This window comes from Pteropus vampyrus, unplaced genomic scaffold (assembly GCF_000151845.1).
Source record: "Pteropus vampyrus isolate Shadow unplaced genomic scaffold, Pvam_2.0 Scaffold72, whole genome shotgun sequence".
Lineage (NCBI taxonomy): Eukaryota > Metazoa > Chordata > Mammalia > Chiroptera > Pteropodidae > Pteropus > Pteropus vampyrus.
Window position 1 is genome coordinate 3,244,781 of NW_011888853.1, and position 16,510 is coordinate 3,261,290.

At 50.6% G+C, this 16,510-nt stretch overlaps 1 protein-coding gene across 4 annotated transcripts in view; it reads left to right on the forward strand.

The window, feature by feature from the left end:
- The window catches only part of SEC14L1 (SEC14 like lipid binding 1), a 44,137-nt gene that overhangs the window by 22,362 nt on the left and 5,265 nt on the right, over positions 1-16,510 (forward strand). For all 4 annotated transcript variants that reach the window (XM_011362004.2, XM_023531734.1, XM_011362006.2 and 1 more), the window contains 11 exons: positions 4,032-4,181; positions 4,299-4,430; positions 5,529-5,657; positions 6,413-6,647; positions 7,868-7,977; positions 9,336-9,525; positions 11,264-11,352; positions 12,398-12,468; positions 13,369-13,540; positions 13,919-14,053; positions 15,847-15,981. In XM_011362004.2, coding sequence (XP_011360306.1) covers positions 4,032-4,181; positions 4,299-4,430; positions 5,529-5,657; positions 6,413-6,647; positions 7,868-7,977; positions 9,336-9,525; positions 11,264-11,352; positions 12,398-12,468; positions 13,369-13,540; positions 13,919-14,053; positions 15,847-15,981 — 1,548 coding nt within the window. The remainder of the gene's footprint in view (positions 1-4,031; positions 4,182-4,298; positions 4,431-5,528; positions 5,658-6,412; positions 6,648-7,867; positions 7,978-9,335; positions 9,526-11,263; positions 11,353-12,397; positions 12,469-13,368; positions 13,541-13,918; positions 14,054-15,846; positions 15,982-16,510) is intronic.

Below are 16,510 nucleotides of genomic sequence, written 5' to 3' on the forward strand. Positions count from 1 at the left end.
TTTTATGAAATGGAGCGGTAACCGTGAGAGTGGGTGTTGGGAGGGAGGGCTGGTAAAGGGAATGTGTTCCTGGTTGAAAAAAAGGTAAAACATTTGGAGTCACAGACGTTTCGGTGCGCAGCATATGAGCGGCTCGCTCCATCTGTCCCCAGTATTCGTCGTGCTCATCCTTCCGCGAGGAGCTCCTAGGAAGGAAACCGTCCTCTCCGATGCGGTGGGTACTTCGGCATCTGTCATGGTTCTCTTAGGTGCCCCTTCCGTAGCCCTGACCGCACCATCGGTCAGACTCCCATCTTTGCCAGACTCAGCAGTGCGTTCTCAGGAGCATGGAATTTGAGGTTTTTAAATTTCAAGTGTGTTTGATTGCACAGGGAAATGGCTTGGGGTATATGACATTTTTACAGGTTTCTTTTTTAGTTTCACTATAATCATTATATATTCTTGCTCGATGTCCTCAGTGGGTATTCCAGGCTGTTCTGACTCAATGTCTTGGTTTAGCTGATGGCTGGCGCTTGCGGGAACCGACTCTGCGGGGCCTGGTGTAACCGCGTGTCGTTGTGCCGGGTTCGTTTGCTCGTAGCCTTGGTTTGAAAGCAGCTAATCTGGGCTCAGTAAGTACGTGGGTGAACGAAGTGTGTCAAAACTACCTGGGGTATAACTTTTTAAAGGGCTCCAATTTTCACGAATTTAAATTTTTCTTAAAAGCTTATTAAGTGTGAATACGTTTGTTCAAAACTAGCACGCGCTTTGGAAGCGCGGTTTACCAGCCGACGGAGAAGAATCTCTCAAGGGTAGAGGTGGGACTAGGGGCCCACACGGGCCTGACTGTGACAAAATGCAGCACCGGGGCCCCCAAGCTCCCTGGGTAGCTGTCACTTCAGTATCTGGAATTGGCTTCGATGTTTGTATTGTATGCTTTTGAGTTTCAGCGACAGACCATGGCGCGTGAAGCTATTCACAGAGCGACCTCCCGCGTGCCAGCGAGGTCCAGGCAACCGGACCGCCTGTGAACAGGGCCGGGGAAGGGTTCTCTGGACTTTGTCTGTGCTTCGCTCCCCTGCGGCCCTCATTTCCTCCCACCGCAGTGTTCCCTTCTCCCTGGGTGACGTCCCTGCAGCTCCCGCTCTTGAAGACCCTGTGCGGACGGACACACACGCACGTCCTCTGACCGCCCGGCCCCAGGTGGCCCCCCAAGGCCTTAAGCAGTTTTCCTGTCACACGGCTCGTGTGACCTCTAGCGCCTCCTCTCTGTCCTCTTTTCCGTTGTCCTCTACGGTGCATGTTTTCATGTCTTCCCTTTCTGATGAGCCCCGGTCCCGCGTCTTCCACTCCGTGTCCTCCAGAACCCCAGCGTAGCGCCTGTATCCCAGAGGCCCTCTCTACGTCTCTGTCATTTCGATAGTGAATGAATTACAAAATTTTGACTCTGAGGGGCTTTGGTCAGTTTGCCACATTTTCTTGACATGTTGTATATTTGTTTCTTTGAGCCACTGGCAACTTCTAAGAGATACTTAAAGCATAGTTTGGTTTTTCATTGATTATTTCCAGGGTAAAAGCAGATCTGTTTATAAGTGCATTTGATGGTCGTAATCAGTGCCGTAGAATATCGAGGTTGTCGTATGAAAAGCAGCCAACTTAGTTTGTTGGCTGAATTAAATCAAACATAGTTCGGTTTAAAGACAGGCTCTTTAAATGGGAATTTCTTTTAAATGGGTTTTCCTGGCAGAATGTAGTGTTAAGCTCATTAATTCTCAAGTTGAAATGTCTTCACTAAAATATGGTTTTCTTTTGCACAGAACAAGCTTTTAATGTCAAAACTACATTCAGAGGTTGGCTGAAAACTGCAAGTGCCGTTGCCAGGCTCCCACACTGCAGGCCCAGAAATCCCTTGCGAAGGGAAGAGGGGGTGTGGGAAGGTGGGAGGAAGCTGGCTACCCAGAAGGCGGCTGCTCTGGGGGCAAACGAGCAAGGCCCCAGTCTCGTTTTTATTATCGAAACAATTGCTAGGTTGAACAAAAAGCAAATGATTGCGGTAGTTATTTCTCTTACAAAAGTAATTTTTCCTTTTAAGATGAGACATCAAAGAACACTGCTTCCTCTCTGAGATCACTTCTGAAAGAGTGTATTTGTTCGCCCTTGATTTTTGAGTTCGATAAACGTTGAGCGTGATTAGGAAACGACTTGATAATATTGCAGATAGTTTGCAAAAAAGTAAGACACCTGAGAGTCACTGCCGCTCTCCTGCTGCGGTGCTTTGAAGCCGGCAGGGACTGAGGCCTGGGTTTCTTCCTCAGCCCCCCGCAGGGGTGGCTCCGCGCAGAGGTGAACTCGGAAGGCCTGCGGATGTGGCACCGTGGCCCACACAGAGCTTGAAAAGGTGGGAGGCTTCACCTAAACGTCCAGATTGCCGGCTTCTCCCGGAAACCCAGAAGCTGGGGCTCTCTGGGCCTGCCTCCCCTGGGAGCGACAGTGCTCGAAGCCGGGCGGGGGCCCCGCTGGGCCGCACACCTGTCCTGCCACCTTGGTCCTAGAGCATCGGGCAAACCTAAAATTTGTATACGTTTTCATGCATTAGATGTGACAGCGTCATAGTTCATCAGTTCTGTGCAAAAGCACTGCTAGTTTACATGTGCGCTTTTCCCCCCAAACTTACCTTTTCATAATAATTTTTTTCCCAACTTTTTATGTTGAAAAATTTTCGTTTTTAAAAACGTGATAGAGTGAACACCCGGATACATTTCACCTAGACAAATGAACACGATGCTTTATCTCTTTCTGTTATTATCATAGCACTTTGCCCTACGTACCCAAACGTCATTGCCTGGGAAGACTGTCCTAGAGAGCTGGCCTCGCTACCGCACCCAAGAACTTTCACGCCCACAGAGTAGTAGCGTTTAATAGTAGTGCACGGTCACACTTCCATAAGCAGTCATTATTTCTATTTTTATTTCAGTCCAAGAGCCAGTGCAGCCTTGCATCTAATAGCCCTCTCTTTAGTTGCCTTTATTCTAGACAGTTGTCTGCTTTTTTGGTTCGTCTTTCAAAACACTGACCTTTTTTTTTTTTTTTTTTTGAGAGTCCAAGCTGGCTGTTTTGTAGAATGTCCCGTAATTCGGATCTGTGTGATCGTTTCATCACGATTAGCTTCTGGTTCACCGTTTTTGTTGTGAGAGTTGCATGGGCTGTGCTTCGTTCGCCTCACTTTAGATGGTCGGTTGCCCTAAATTCAGCCATGTGTCCCTTTGTACCTGTCCCTTTGTTCCTCTGTAATTTGCAGGTCTCTTGCAGCAACCAGCCCTCAGTAGCATCCCTTGGCGATCCCCGTGGGAATCGGTGGTTGCAGGATGGCGATTTTCTAATTCTCTTCCTTCTTGAGGTTATTAGCTGGCATTTTTCTGTAAAATTTCCTTCCTGGCCCATTTTGCTTGAGTATCTATCACTACATGGTTTATAATACTTTACCGTCTTTTTTTTCTTTCTGGTGCTCAAATTATCCCAGAATTGGCGAGTAGAACCCCATTCGGGCTGCTTCCCGTGTCCCTTTGACGAGTCCCTATCAGTCATTTGACACTTTCCTCACTTTCTGTTAACAAACACTTCGGGCTCACTTTGACCTTTCTTTGCTCCAGACTTGTAATCAGCCATTTCTCCAAGAGGGTTCCGTTTTAGTAGGGAATAGTGTTTAGAAACCAACGTCTGGATGCCAAGTTTGCTCATCACTACTGAGGTGTCATTGCTGTAGGTCCTTGTTATGGATAGAGCTAGATCACGTATTAATGATTTTAGTAAAATCGGAATGCTGCTGTTTTTCCAGAGGCTGATTTTGATAGGGATTACGTTGAACCTCTGTAGCCTCGTGGGGAGAACTGGTGTCTCTGTTACGTCCGGTCCTTGAAAGTCAAACGTCTTTTTAGTGAAAGCTTAAGACGTGAAGATGAAGATAGCTGTATGTCTCGTTAAGAGACGATTTCATTCCACGGAAAACATCAGTGACAAACTGTCAATTCCTCTTTTCAAACACGTACCCATAGGCCTATGAGAGGAGATTTCCGACGTGTCCTCTGATTCCGATGTTTGTGGACAGCGACACCGTGAATGAATTCAGGAGTGAAGACGGGGCGATCCACGTTATAGAAAGGCGCTGCAAACTGGATATAGACGCACCTCGACTGCTGAAAAAGGTGATCGAGGGACCCCTGAGAAAGCAGCCCCCCGAAACCGAAACGAATGTGCTTATGGCTTCTCTCTCAATTGGGCATTATTAATACATCTTTTTTCTCTTTATTCCTTTTTTAAAGATTGCAGGAGTCGATTACGTTTATTTTGTCCAGAAAAACTCACTGAATTCTCGGGAGCGTACTCTGCACATCGAGGCCCACAACGAAACGTTCTCTAACCGGGTCATCATCAACGAGCACTGCTGCTACACCGTGAGTAGCCCGCGACCCAGGGGACCGAGAGCGTGCTGGCAGGTGGCTTCCAGGAGTCCTTTGGCCGTCGCCTGAAGCAGTGCAGTTCTTTGTCTTGGAGGGCAGTTCTTCATCAGATACTGTCTCTCGTTTCCGGTAGAGCAGCAGGTAGCCGGTGCGGTTTACGCAGAGTAGATGACACTGCGGTCACCTTTAAGGTAGCCAGGTGATGCCCCAGCTTTGGGTTTTAATATTGCTTTCCCAGGCCACTTCTTTTCTGGCCCCACTGTGGCACCTTAGAGACACACCCTGGGGGACCCGAGAGGCTGTGTACAGTCTCCGGGCGCCTACCCCACTGTTTCAGGAACTTCTCTTACCACATTGTTAGAATCACCTCCCGGGTCTCCGCCTGAACCCTCACCCTCCTGCAGTCTGTAACGCCCCTCCAGAGTGAGCCGTTGACGGTCCCTCAGCTCGGGCCTCGCTGTCTGCAGGCTCAGAACTCTGCAGCGTGTGGGCATTTCGCTCAGAGGAAGTCACACCTCTGCTGTCCCGCTCGCCTTGCTGTTGCCGATCGGTCGGCGAGCCTCCCCTCCGGGCCTTCGCGTGGGCGCCCCCTCTGCAGGGACACTGTGCCCCCAGGCCTCCCCCTGCCCCCGCTTCAGTCTTGGCTCAGGCTCCATCCTCGGTGCCCCGGCCCTGAACACCCCGCGTGGTCCTGCAGCCTGCCCTCCCACAGTACTTTTAGCCGCGCTCCATCTTTCCTATTTTCCGCGGCGCTTACCTGCCAGCAGCCATGTAATTTCTTACCTGTGATACTTCCGGCTCATTGGCCCCCGCCGCTTCGTTAGTGACGGAAAGCACCGTTCAGTAAACAAGGAGCGTGCTGAACCAGCCAGGAGCGAAAACGAGGCTCTCCTTGTAGCAGTCATTTTTAAAATAGTTTGGTCTTTTCATGGTTTTGAACCTCTCTGTAATTTTTCCATCTGCTCCTTTCATGACAGTAACGTCATTAGTAAAATAAGTGTTTTCCTCTGGTTACCGGCTCGCCAAGGAGCGAACACGTGATCCTCTCAGTTGTCAGTGTGGTTAATGGGAATGCTTCCTCCTTTAACCCAGGTTCACCCTGAAAATGAAGATTGGACCTGTTTTGAACAGTCTGCAAGTTTAGATATCAAATCTTTCTTTGGTTTTGAAAGTACAGTGGAAAAAATTGCAATGAAACAATACACCAGCAACATTAAAAAAGTGAGTCAGTCCATCTGGGGACTTTTGGTGGGGCGGGGTGGGCGCCCGGAGACGGCTGGAGCGCGCGGTCTTTCCGGGGGGCTGGCAGTGGGCCATCGGGGGTGTCGGCCGTTTCTGGAAGAAGCAGCGCTCGGACGTCCCCGCGGGCCGCACGTCCCAGGGCACAGGAGGATTAGATGGGAGCCACGTGGTGCCGGTTCCAGTACGGCACAGGCCACGGCGTCCTGTGTGCGGACCTGCGGGGAAGGCGGAAGTGGGGGTGGGTAGGAGCCGCGCGCTCGCAGCACCCAGCTGCCACCGCAGGCTGTGCGGGAGGGGGTCCTGCTCACGGCAGGGGCAGGGGTCCCCAGGCCTCGGGTCGTTTGCTTCATCTCCAGGGGAGAATTTTCCTTCTCGTTTTTACGCTGCTGTTCATGACTGTGGAAGTTTGGTTTTGAAATGTGTCAGTCTGGGAGCAAGTGCTTTTTGAAGGCTCGTTTTATTTTTAGGGCTTTGGAAAAAATTTCCAAATTTGCAAGTATGGTACATCATGCTTTTAATTAGTCATAAAAAATTCCATCTTCTTAGATCTTACTTCCTAGACTTCTGGAGAAGAGGAAGTGAAATTATGGAAACAAACACAAAGGCTTTTGTCTTTTCTTTTTCTTATTTATTCTATGGCCGTTGAGGTTTTATTCGTGTTTTAAAAACCTGTGAGGGATGAATAACTCAAAATTCGAATATATACTAACCTTAAAATGGGTTTTGTTTTAAAGGGAAAAGAAATAATCGAATACTACCTTCGCCAGTTAGAAGAAGAAGGCATAACATTCGTGCCTCGCTGGACTCCGCCCTCCATCACGCCCTCCTCAGAGACCTCCGTGTCGTGCGGGAAGCAGGCGGCGGCCTTGGCCGTCGCGGTCCCAGAGGCTGCGCTGAAGGAGGGGCCGAGCAGCGAGGCCCTCAGCAACGCAAGCGGGGCCCCCGAGCCCGTGGCGACCACCCCGGACGGTAGGTTCGCTCTGAGAGCAAGACGGGATCGTATGGAAAGAGGACGTGGACCTCGATGCTGTCCGCTTCCCCTCGCTTACATAGCACGTTCACTTTATTTTTCCTTACACTGAAGAAACTTAGAATTGTTTTTTTAATGGGCAGAAAGGGTTCTATCAAGTTATGAAACCAGGAAGTGTTTTTTATTTATTTTAGTAGATGGTATCTTTAGTGAATGTAAGGTAGCAACTAAACCTTTTAACAAACAATTACATCATCACGTTTCATGCTTACCATGTGCCAGGCGCTATTGTAAGCTCTTTGTGACTATTTACTCATCTCCTGATGGTTGCTTTTAGGTAGGAAATGCTTATTATCCTCATTTTTATATGAGTTAACTGAAGCACAAAGAAACTTAGTAACTTGCACAGAATCACACAGCCATTAGTGGCAGGGCTGGGGTTAGCCCAGCGGCTGGCTCCAGAGTCTGCATTTAGCCACTGGGCTGTGCTGCCTTTGATGTGTGTTAAACACACGTGCGCACACGCAAACCACACAACTTTTGTGTTTCTCAGAGTGATGCCCATTGTAAAATAAGAAAACACAAGAAAATTCTACCAGTCGAGAGGCTTAAACTACAGGTATTTTGCTTTCCCTACATTCTTCTCGGTGGCTAAACTGTCATTTGTTAGCTTTCAGCAGGTGGCAGATATCTTTATTGGTTTGGGGACATGTTCTGTTTTTTACCTTGTGAATTTTTCTGTGTTCTACTTAATTCGAGATCTCACTCTTCCAGTTTGTTACCTTATCATGAAACAGATTTCTTGTATTCTTGAACACAGCTCTGTTCAAAGTAGGTTGGATTCATTTGTTTTGTTTGTTTGTTTGTTTTTAGTTTTAATATCATGTCAACCCTCTTTGTATAACTTTGAATTAAAAGTCATTAAGTGTCTGTTACAGGCCTCCTTCCATCGTGAACAGTATGAGATTTTACATGCAGAGGTGACCTGGTCACCGGGGTATAATTGACCCAGCAAGCTCGCCTGTGGCTCGGTCAGCAGCTTGACGTTAAAGACCACCCTTGAGGTTCTCCAGGGTGGCCTGCCTCAGTCTGCTGTCCCTCCGTTGTCACTGAGGTCCAAGGCTCTGGGACCGTACTTCATCTTCACTGATAGGACCTTGGAATACTTCAGGTTCTAGTGTTCTTTGTTGTAAGTGGTTTCGTGTCATTTCTATTGCAGACAAACTGGACGCAGACTACATTAAGCGGTACCTGGGTGACTTGACTCCGCTACAGGAGAGCTGCCTGATCCGGCTTCGCCAGTGGCTCCAGGAGACCCACAAGGGCAAGGTGAGACTCGGCACCCTGTCTGTGACACCCGTCTTACTTCCTGAGAGTGCCCAAGCGCCATAGCTGGGCCGTCCCTTCCCATAAAAGCCATCGAACCCACGTCCGTGTGTGCGGCACACGAGCCCCTCGTGGTGGTTGCGATGCCCTCCTGTGATCAGCCGTGTCGTCCTGGGTTTCACAGACTGACCTCGCTCCAAAACGTGCCTGGAAGTTTCAGAAGGTTCACAGGTTATTCAGAGACTAGAAATGTTCGAGCTTTGGTTTCGAGGTTTTCGGTGAGGTTTTAGCCTCATAAGGAATCAGATTTTTGTAATGAGCTTCATACTGATGGGGGGCTGGTAGTGAGCAGAGGCAGGTTTGTGCGTCTGGCCAGTTGCTGGCGTTGCTCAGTAAAGGGGAGCCAGGCATTCCATGCACCCAGCCTCCTCCCCAGGCCTGTCAGCCTCGGTGACTGGAGCCCAGATAGCTGAGCCTTAGTGTCACGTCCTGAGAATGTAGACACCGTGACAGTAGCTGCCATTCGTTGTGCTCCGACCATGTGCTAGACACTCTTAAGATCTGCAGCAAATCTCCCTAACAGCCCGGTGAGGTGGGTGCGACTTTTATCACCCGTCACACATAAGAGGAAACCAAGGCCCAGAGACGTTAAGTAACTTGCCCGAGGTCTTAGGCTAGTGAGCGGTGGGGCCAGGGTCTGAGGCCAGGCCATTTGGTTCCTGAACCCACGTTCTGAATCACTTCCGGATCGTGGTGGTCCTCTCTCCGTGAAGACGATGCTGTCGCAGTCCTTTGGGCTGTTTGCCCAGGAGTGGGCAGTTAGGAGGCTCTGGCTGCGCTCAGGACTCATGTCACGTGGCCCAGTGGTGTGCATTAGCGTGTGGCGTGGAGGGAGACGGGGCGTGCAGTGACACTCAGGCACGGTCTTGACCTTGATTCTCAAAGAAGCCGACATACTAATGCCAGTAGTGGAACCTAGAGACGGTTTCTGTGTTGGGGACGCCACCACCACTACCAAAACCAACATTTTTTCTAACTTTTTATGTGTTATATGTAGAGAGAGAAAAAACTGCACAGATCGTAATTCATAGATCAGCTCAGTGAACTTTGAAGCATTTTATGTTTAAGAAATTATTTGTGCCATTGCTGTACTTGGCTAAAACCGAAATGGAATACTGTAAAGATTATTCAAACTAATGCTGATTTTCTAAAGCATGAGGGAAGGCTAATTTTAAATAGTGCAGTAACGCAGCCCACTCTTGATGAAAAATGAGGGTTTTAGAGTCTTATTCCCTTGGTAACTTGGTTTTTTCCCTTAGCAACTTTTAACATCGCTTAGAAACGTCTCTTTCTCTCAATAGATCCCAAAAGATGAGCATATTCTTCGGTTCTTGCGTGCCCGGGACTTCAACATTGACAAAGCCAGAGAGACCATGTGCCAGTCTTTGACGTGGCGAAAGCAGCACCAGGTGGACTACATCCTCGATACCTGGACCCCTCCCCAGGTCCTTCAGGACTACTACGCGGGGGGCTGGCACCATCACGACAAAGGTGAGCGTGGGCTTGGCATTCGGGGTGTGCTTAGCGACCTCCTTCTGCAGAACTCGGCGGGCCCTTGAGTGCACCGAGCCTGCCCTCTCCCAATCCGAACAAACTGGTGCCCGTTCTGTCATGCAGGGGCCACATCCCGACACCGCCCCCCACCCCGAAGCCCCCCATGGAGGGCTGAGACTGTCGGCCGCTTCCTCGTGGCTCACGTTGCCCGTGCGAGTTACTAAAGCTCTTTTCTGAGTTAAGCGGAGTGTTTGTGACTTGCTCAGAAAACCAAAACCTGGTAGGCTGTTGTTTTCAAGAGCACAGTGCTAGTAAAGGAACTTCTCAGTGACTAAGCTCTTGCGTTATCACCGAAAACATATGGCCAGTGTTCTTCACCGGAGCAGCGCAGTGCTTCGGCTCTGTTTTGGGAGTAGGCAAAACACCAGCCAGGGACGGAACACACCTAAAACAGAGACTGATTTGCAAGCAAGTCACTTGGATGGTTTTACACCCCATGCCTCGCAGGAGAGCCTGCATCGTCACAGGCATGCTCACTGCTTCCTGACTCAGTGTGGGGGCGGACAGAATGGAGAGGCCACAGGGATCGCTCTGGAACCTTCTTTTTCACCTCCAAACAGGTCCTTTCAAAACTTAGCAGCTCTAAATAGTCCATTTTTCTGACTTAATCTTTTGTACTAATCCAGATTAATTTTGACTTTGTTAATTTTTACTAGAATTACGTATTTATTCCTCTTTCTGATCCTCGAAAGATTAAGTAGTTTGGTAGTAAGACATTTAAAAACGTATCTTAATAACATTGGGAAAGGCTTTATAAATCTCCTTTCAACAAGATTTGGAAGCGTGTGCGCACACACACCACCACCACCACCACCACCACCCCACTACCCCCACCCCTGTTTGCTTTAAGTAGAACAAATCTAGACCCAGATTCTCCCAAGAGGTGAAGTTCACCAGGCATTAAATTCAAGAAATTTGGGCCCCCGTGTCAGGATGACAAGCACTGACCCGCTGTGAACAACAGAAGACAGGCCTTGGTGTCTTTTCGGGCGCGTGATCCGTCCTTGTGCTTTCTGCTGCTCTCCTGAGGCAGCGAGTGGCAGGAATCTAGGAACTGCTGACTCTAGGGACACAGTCTGGGCCACCAGCATCTTTATCCCTCTGTGCAGCTGGCTCGTGGTGACAGAGATTTACGTGGTGAGTTAGGTTCCTCTTGGTCTCTAGTTCTTCTAGGCTGTAAGGAAGTAGAGCCCGCGTGCTGGTTGGTGTGGATTTAAGATTTCTAGAAAGTCCTCGGTGCCCTTGGTCCTTAGGGTGGGAATGGAGGAAATAGTGTAGTAGATAGTCAGAGGTCCTCCCGCTGTTGGAAGGCAGCTCCACTCAGTCCCCTGGTCATTTAAGTGAGGAGGCCAAGCCCAGCGACGGCCACGGCCAGTGCCCGCGGTTGGAGTCGGACAGAGGCAGAGCTGGCTCCAGGACCCCACTGAGCTGCTGTCAGTGGCCTTTGCTTTTTCCTTTCACAGGATTTTGGGGAAAAGGATGGAGAGACTTGACACACACACACGCACGCACGCACGCATGCACACCCAGCACTGCTCCTGAGAGAGAGAGAGAGCTCACAGTGGCCTGGGATGTGGGGAGCACATCCCTCAATGTGGGGCGTGGGGTGCTGTCCTGGGCTTCATGGCAGGACGGGGGCTGGTAACACCTCCTCTCTCCTCTGTCCCTCCCGCAGATGGGCGGCCGCTCTACGTGCTCCGGCTGGGGCAGATGGACACCAAAGGCCTGGTGAGGGCCCTCGGGGAGGAGGCCCTGCTCAGATACGTAAGTGACGCGGCTGGACGCCGGCTCCGTTTGGGCCTCTGTCGGCAGGATCGGGGTGTTGAATGTCCTGTCATAACAGGCATGTGTTGCTTTTGTAGTTAGAGAGGAAAATCTAGTGATATATTTTTAAAATTTCAAAAATGGGTACAAAAGTTATAAGAATGCTTTTCACGGTGAAGCATCAATAAAATCAGAGTAGCCACTCAAGATGACTACTTGGGAGCTGATTCTGGTCATCTTTCGTCCTTCATTCCCGCACCGAATCGGTCCCCACTCTCCCACCCTGACTCGCCCTTGGGCTGTCTCTCAGCCAGACCTCTCCGCGTCCTCGTCCAGGCTCCTAGCGCTGACTGTCGGGATGGCTGTAAACGCCCCGCTCCCCGCCCCCCGACTCCAGGCTCAGCCCCACTGTGTGGGAGTTACAAGGAGAAGAGTGTGGCCCTTGTAACAAACAACTGGAAAAGGCACATCTATAATCCAGTTCCCCTCAGCGTCCACCATTGGTATTTTGTCGTGTCTTCTGTTAGTCCCGCCACAGGGTGTGTGTTCATACGTGCGTGCATACATACCCGCATGACACACAACGTGCACGCGAAGACGCGGATGGGCCACTTCCGAAGGGGAGGGGTCTGTTGTCCAGCCAGGGGTGGAGGCTCCCCTCAGCCGTACCTCCAGCCAATTCTAACACCGCCCTTTCTCTTGGCTGGCGCGCATGTGGTGTCACAGGTGTCCCCCACTCCATAGACTGTTCCAGGGACACTTGTTCTGAAGATAACTGTAGCAGGCCCCGCCCTCCGCACCCATCTGGTGCCCCCCTCCTAACTGATTTTCCCTGGGGTCGCTGTCACCTGGCCATGGACGGCTCATTGTCTTTTGAGAGCAGGAGTTCTTTGTCGGGGATGCGTTGTGCGTCAGGAAACCTAGGTAGACGACATTTCCAGTTGCCACGCGTGCCTGACATGCGCCGTGCTGGCGCTCCCCTCGCGTGACGCAGCGCCGGTGGCTTCTTTCACTCAGCAGAGTTTTACGGCCCTTTTACGCGCAGGTTCTGTCCATCAACGAAGAGGGGCTCAGACGGTGTGAAGAGAACACGAAGGTCTTTGGCAGGCCTATCAGGTGGGCGTGTGGCCTTGCTTCTCCTTCTCGCTTATTGCGCATACGCGGTCAGTATTTCTAGTTGATTTTTAGACCCAAAACTGGTTTGAGTTTTAGATTTCAGAACAAAATCTAAATAGTTGACTGTTTCCAATACGTGTTCTAAAAGGTAGAAAATAGATCAGCGTAACACGGTCAGCTGAGGGACAGCTGCTGGCTTTTGGTATTTCTGATCCCTGAGGCATTAGGGCAGTCTGAGTGGGTTGGCCTGTCTGGTTAGTCTGCATGGCCTTTGTGAGCCCAGAGTTACAGGTTTTGATTTGTCTGGGTTTGGTTTTGTTTCGTTTTGTTTCGTTTTGTTTGGTGTGAGGAATATAAAAAAGTATTCTGTGTTCCTAAGTCATACTCATAGTCATAGCAAACTGACAATTCAGAGATTGACACTGCGAAGGGGCAGGTGGTTCACGAGGATGTAAGTCCCGTGGGGTAGGCATTTTGAGGGCTTTTGTTCACTGCTATGTTCGCAGCTCCTGATGCGGTGCTTGACTCAAATACTTGTGGAGGATAGCTTACTGCAGTTCAGTCACACCGCCTGTTATAGGGCCAGATACGTGCCCGTGCGGTCAGCAGTCATGGCTCAGCCTGTCACATGCCTCACTGGCTGGATTGCTGAGCATGTTAGACCGGGGATTTTATTCACTCTCGGTTTGAGAGTCCAGGGTTGGTCCTACCACACCGACCCCACGTGCTCTATACAAGTAGATGTAAGTATAGTTCATAACACCGTCATTTTAAAAAGTGGTATATTTTTAGAAATGGATCTAAATGACTATTTTATAATACCGAAAAGAAAAAGACAGTTACAGACCCAGTCTGCTAGTTGTGCCATCTGTTGAGTGAACTTGTCTGTGCCATCTGCAGCTCGTGGACCTGCCTGGTGGACCTGGAGGGGCTCAACATGCGCCACCTGTGGAGGCCTGGCGTCAAGGCGCTGCTGCGGATCATCGAGGTGGTGGAGGCCAACTACCCCGAGACACTGGGCCGCCTGCTGATCCTGCGCGCGCCCAGGGTCTTCCCTGTCCTCTGGACGCTGGTGCGTGTGCATGCTGCTCTGCAGTGACGGTTAGCCATGTGGAAGGCAGGCGTGCGTGCCTCCGTGTACATGTGCCAGACGTGCATGCCTCCGTGTACGTGTGCCAGACGTGCGTGCCTCCGTGTACGTGTGCCTCTGGCTCTAAGTCTTAACTAGGTAGGGGAAAAAATTAACAGGGAAAGATAGAAAATTTCTCAACTTGTATGAGGGGAGAAAGAGTTCCTGGGTGTCCTAATGTCATGCACGTGGACTTTACAGAAAAAGAGTTTGAAACTCAAATTCCCTTTTCCCACTCGTAATAGCACATTGTAATTTTAATTTTTGAAGATCAAACAGCCAAGCAAACACGACTGCATGGTCCTTTTAAATTGCTTACAGGTCAGCCCGTTCATCGATGACAACACCAGAAGGAAGTTCCTGATTTATGCGGGGAACGACTACCAGGGCCCCGGGGGCCTGCTGGACTACATCGATAAAGAGGTCATCCCAGACTTCCTGGGCGGAGAGTGCATGGTACGGACTTCGAAGGCGGCCGCGTGCTGGCCACTTACGGGGCAGGGAGGTGGGTGCTGGTTTGCACGATGGTTTTCAGAACTTCCATGGCTGGCGTCTCTGATCCACCCGTCAGGAGACTGTCGGCAGCAAGCACGTTTCTGCATCGTGACAGACTCGTGAGAATTTGTTTCAGAATCTAATCTAATTGCAGCTTGCTTTTATTCACTCAGCTTTGTGTGAATCAGATTTTCAAACTGTGTTGGAGGAGCTGTGCGTTTTTTAAAAACGCTGTTAAAAAATCAAAATGATTCTCAAAAAAGTTTTCCCCTTGACAGTAAATCAGAATAACATTTTATAAAGAGGTTGAATTCGGAGAACTAGTTCTCTCTTATGTAACTCGCAGTTTTTAATACACCGAGTTGTTGGAGTACCAGGTGGAGCCTCCCCTTCTACAGCCTGCGCTGCAGTGAGCGAATCGGAGAGTTTCAGTTCCCTCGGGGCCTTACAGCTTCTGGGGCTCAACTGCCTGACGAAGCCTGGCGAGGTCTGGTGACTCGCCGAAGGGAGCCATGCTATCATATGTCGGGTTCCTAGGAGAGAAAGGGTCCCTCCTCTCCTTACAGTAAATGAAGTTATCCTTTTCAAATGCGCACACGCTGGATTTGACTCATGCATTTGGCTAACGAATTGGGCTTGTGGGGAAGTCTTCCTGGATGGTTAGAGGCATTTAAACAGCACTCGATTCAGCTCCGGGGTCATCGGGGCTGCTGGGAGGGGTCGCAGGCTATCACAGTGCAGCGCAGAGGAGCGAGTCAGTTGCAGGACCCCAGCGTTCCAAGTGCCTGTGAGGTTAACTCTGAGGTCAGATTTGTGGAAACCCACAGACGGCTTCTGTTACGTATGGGAACAGCCGTGTAGTTGCTCCTTCTAATGAGGACTAGGAGACTGACGCTGGAGCAGAGGGCCTGACTCACGGAGGACGGTGCCGGCATTTGCCACTGGCCACAGCGATGCACTCACGATGGGCGCGTCCTGGTGACTGGCCGAGGTCACCCCTCTCTGGCTGCTGTCCGTGCTGCTGGTCTTGAAGAGGCGGCGGTCTCTCAGCTTTCCTGCGGCTGGAGGGCTTTAAGCACGTCAGTCCGACGTTTCTGACAGGACGTCGTTCCCGTGACGTGTCTCCAGTCATGCGGCACGGCCAGCTGAAGACTGGTGTGTCACTTCAGTGTGGCTGCCTCCTGCAGCTGACGGTCTAGGACGCGTTCGGATGTTACGACCTGCACCATTAAGTCATATGTCAAGGTCAAACAGGAAATTTATGAACTGTACAAATTCTAATTCAGCTTAGCCTGTTTCAAGCAAATGCAAAAGAAGCTCTCCTTTATCATTTTTTGGCTGGTGTTTTGGCCCGATCGCTTGACTTGAGGTGGACTCAAAGCTTTCAGCGTCGATGATGTATCTTAACCTTAATTTCGCAGAGTAAAAACAGTGCCTGTAGTTGCTGAGGGTAAAATTCTTGACACGTTCTCCCTTTACAACACGATGTAAATGTCTGTAATTGTTACGTTACCTCGTACGTACTAGTGTGAATTCTGTGGGAGACCAGCTTCATTTATTTAAAGCAAGACACACGTACGTGAGTGGTTTTTGAAAACTGCTTTGCTAAGCACAGCAGAGGATTTGAGGGCGTTGCCAGCGTTTCCCACTTTCTGAGCAGCTTCCCGGAGTCGGCCACATCGGGGTGTGTGACGTTTGGTGTTCAGAGGGCATGTGTCAGTGCCCGCCTCTCACCGGCGTGTTTGCCTTTCCAGTGCGAAGTGCCGGAGGGAGGGCTGGTCCCCAAATCGCTGTACAGGACCGCGGAGGAGCTGGAAAACGAAGACCTCAAGCTGTGGACGGAAACCATCTACCAGTCTGCCAGCGTCTTCAAAGGCGCCCCGCACGAGGTGAGGGGGAGGTGAGGGGCGGTGCCCGGGTGGCCGCGCCCATCCCCCCACAGCCGTGCCCCGGGGCATCTTCCCAGATGAGTTCGCTTTAGGAGAGTCAGAGCTTCCCCTGGTCTTTGTCCTCAGGGTTTTTTTGGCGCCTGATCGTAGGTGAAGTGTCTTTTTGCTGTCACATTTTGGTGCAGAAACGAGTATTCCTGTGTTTTACGTACGCCGTGTTCTGTGACATCGTGCGTGAGCTGCGATGTAAGGACTCACGCGTCCCCCTTTCCGGAGCTCCGGGGTGAGGTTCGTGGCTCCGAGCTGGCGGACAGGCATTTGGAGAGGTGGCCTGCGGCTCGGGCTCTTCCTGCCTCCTGCCGCAGCAGCTGCCCAGCTCGGCCACCTGCTGTTTGTCCTTGCCGCCGGGCCTCCCAGTGCCATCTGCCCGTCACTGTTGCTCCGGCCCGAACAGGCCATGGGTTCTGTGGGCAGTCTCTAGTTTGCACGACTATGTCTTGCGGATCGTTTGTGTTTCTAACTTGGAGGC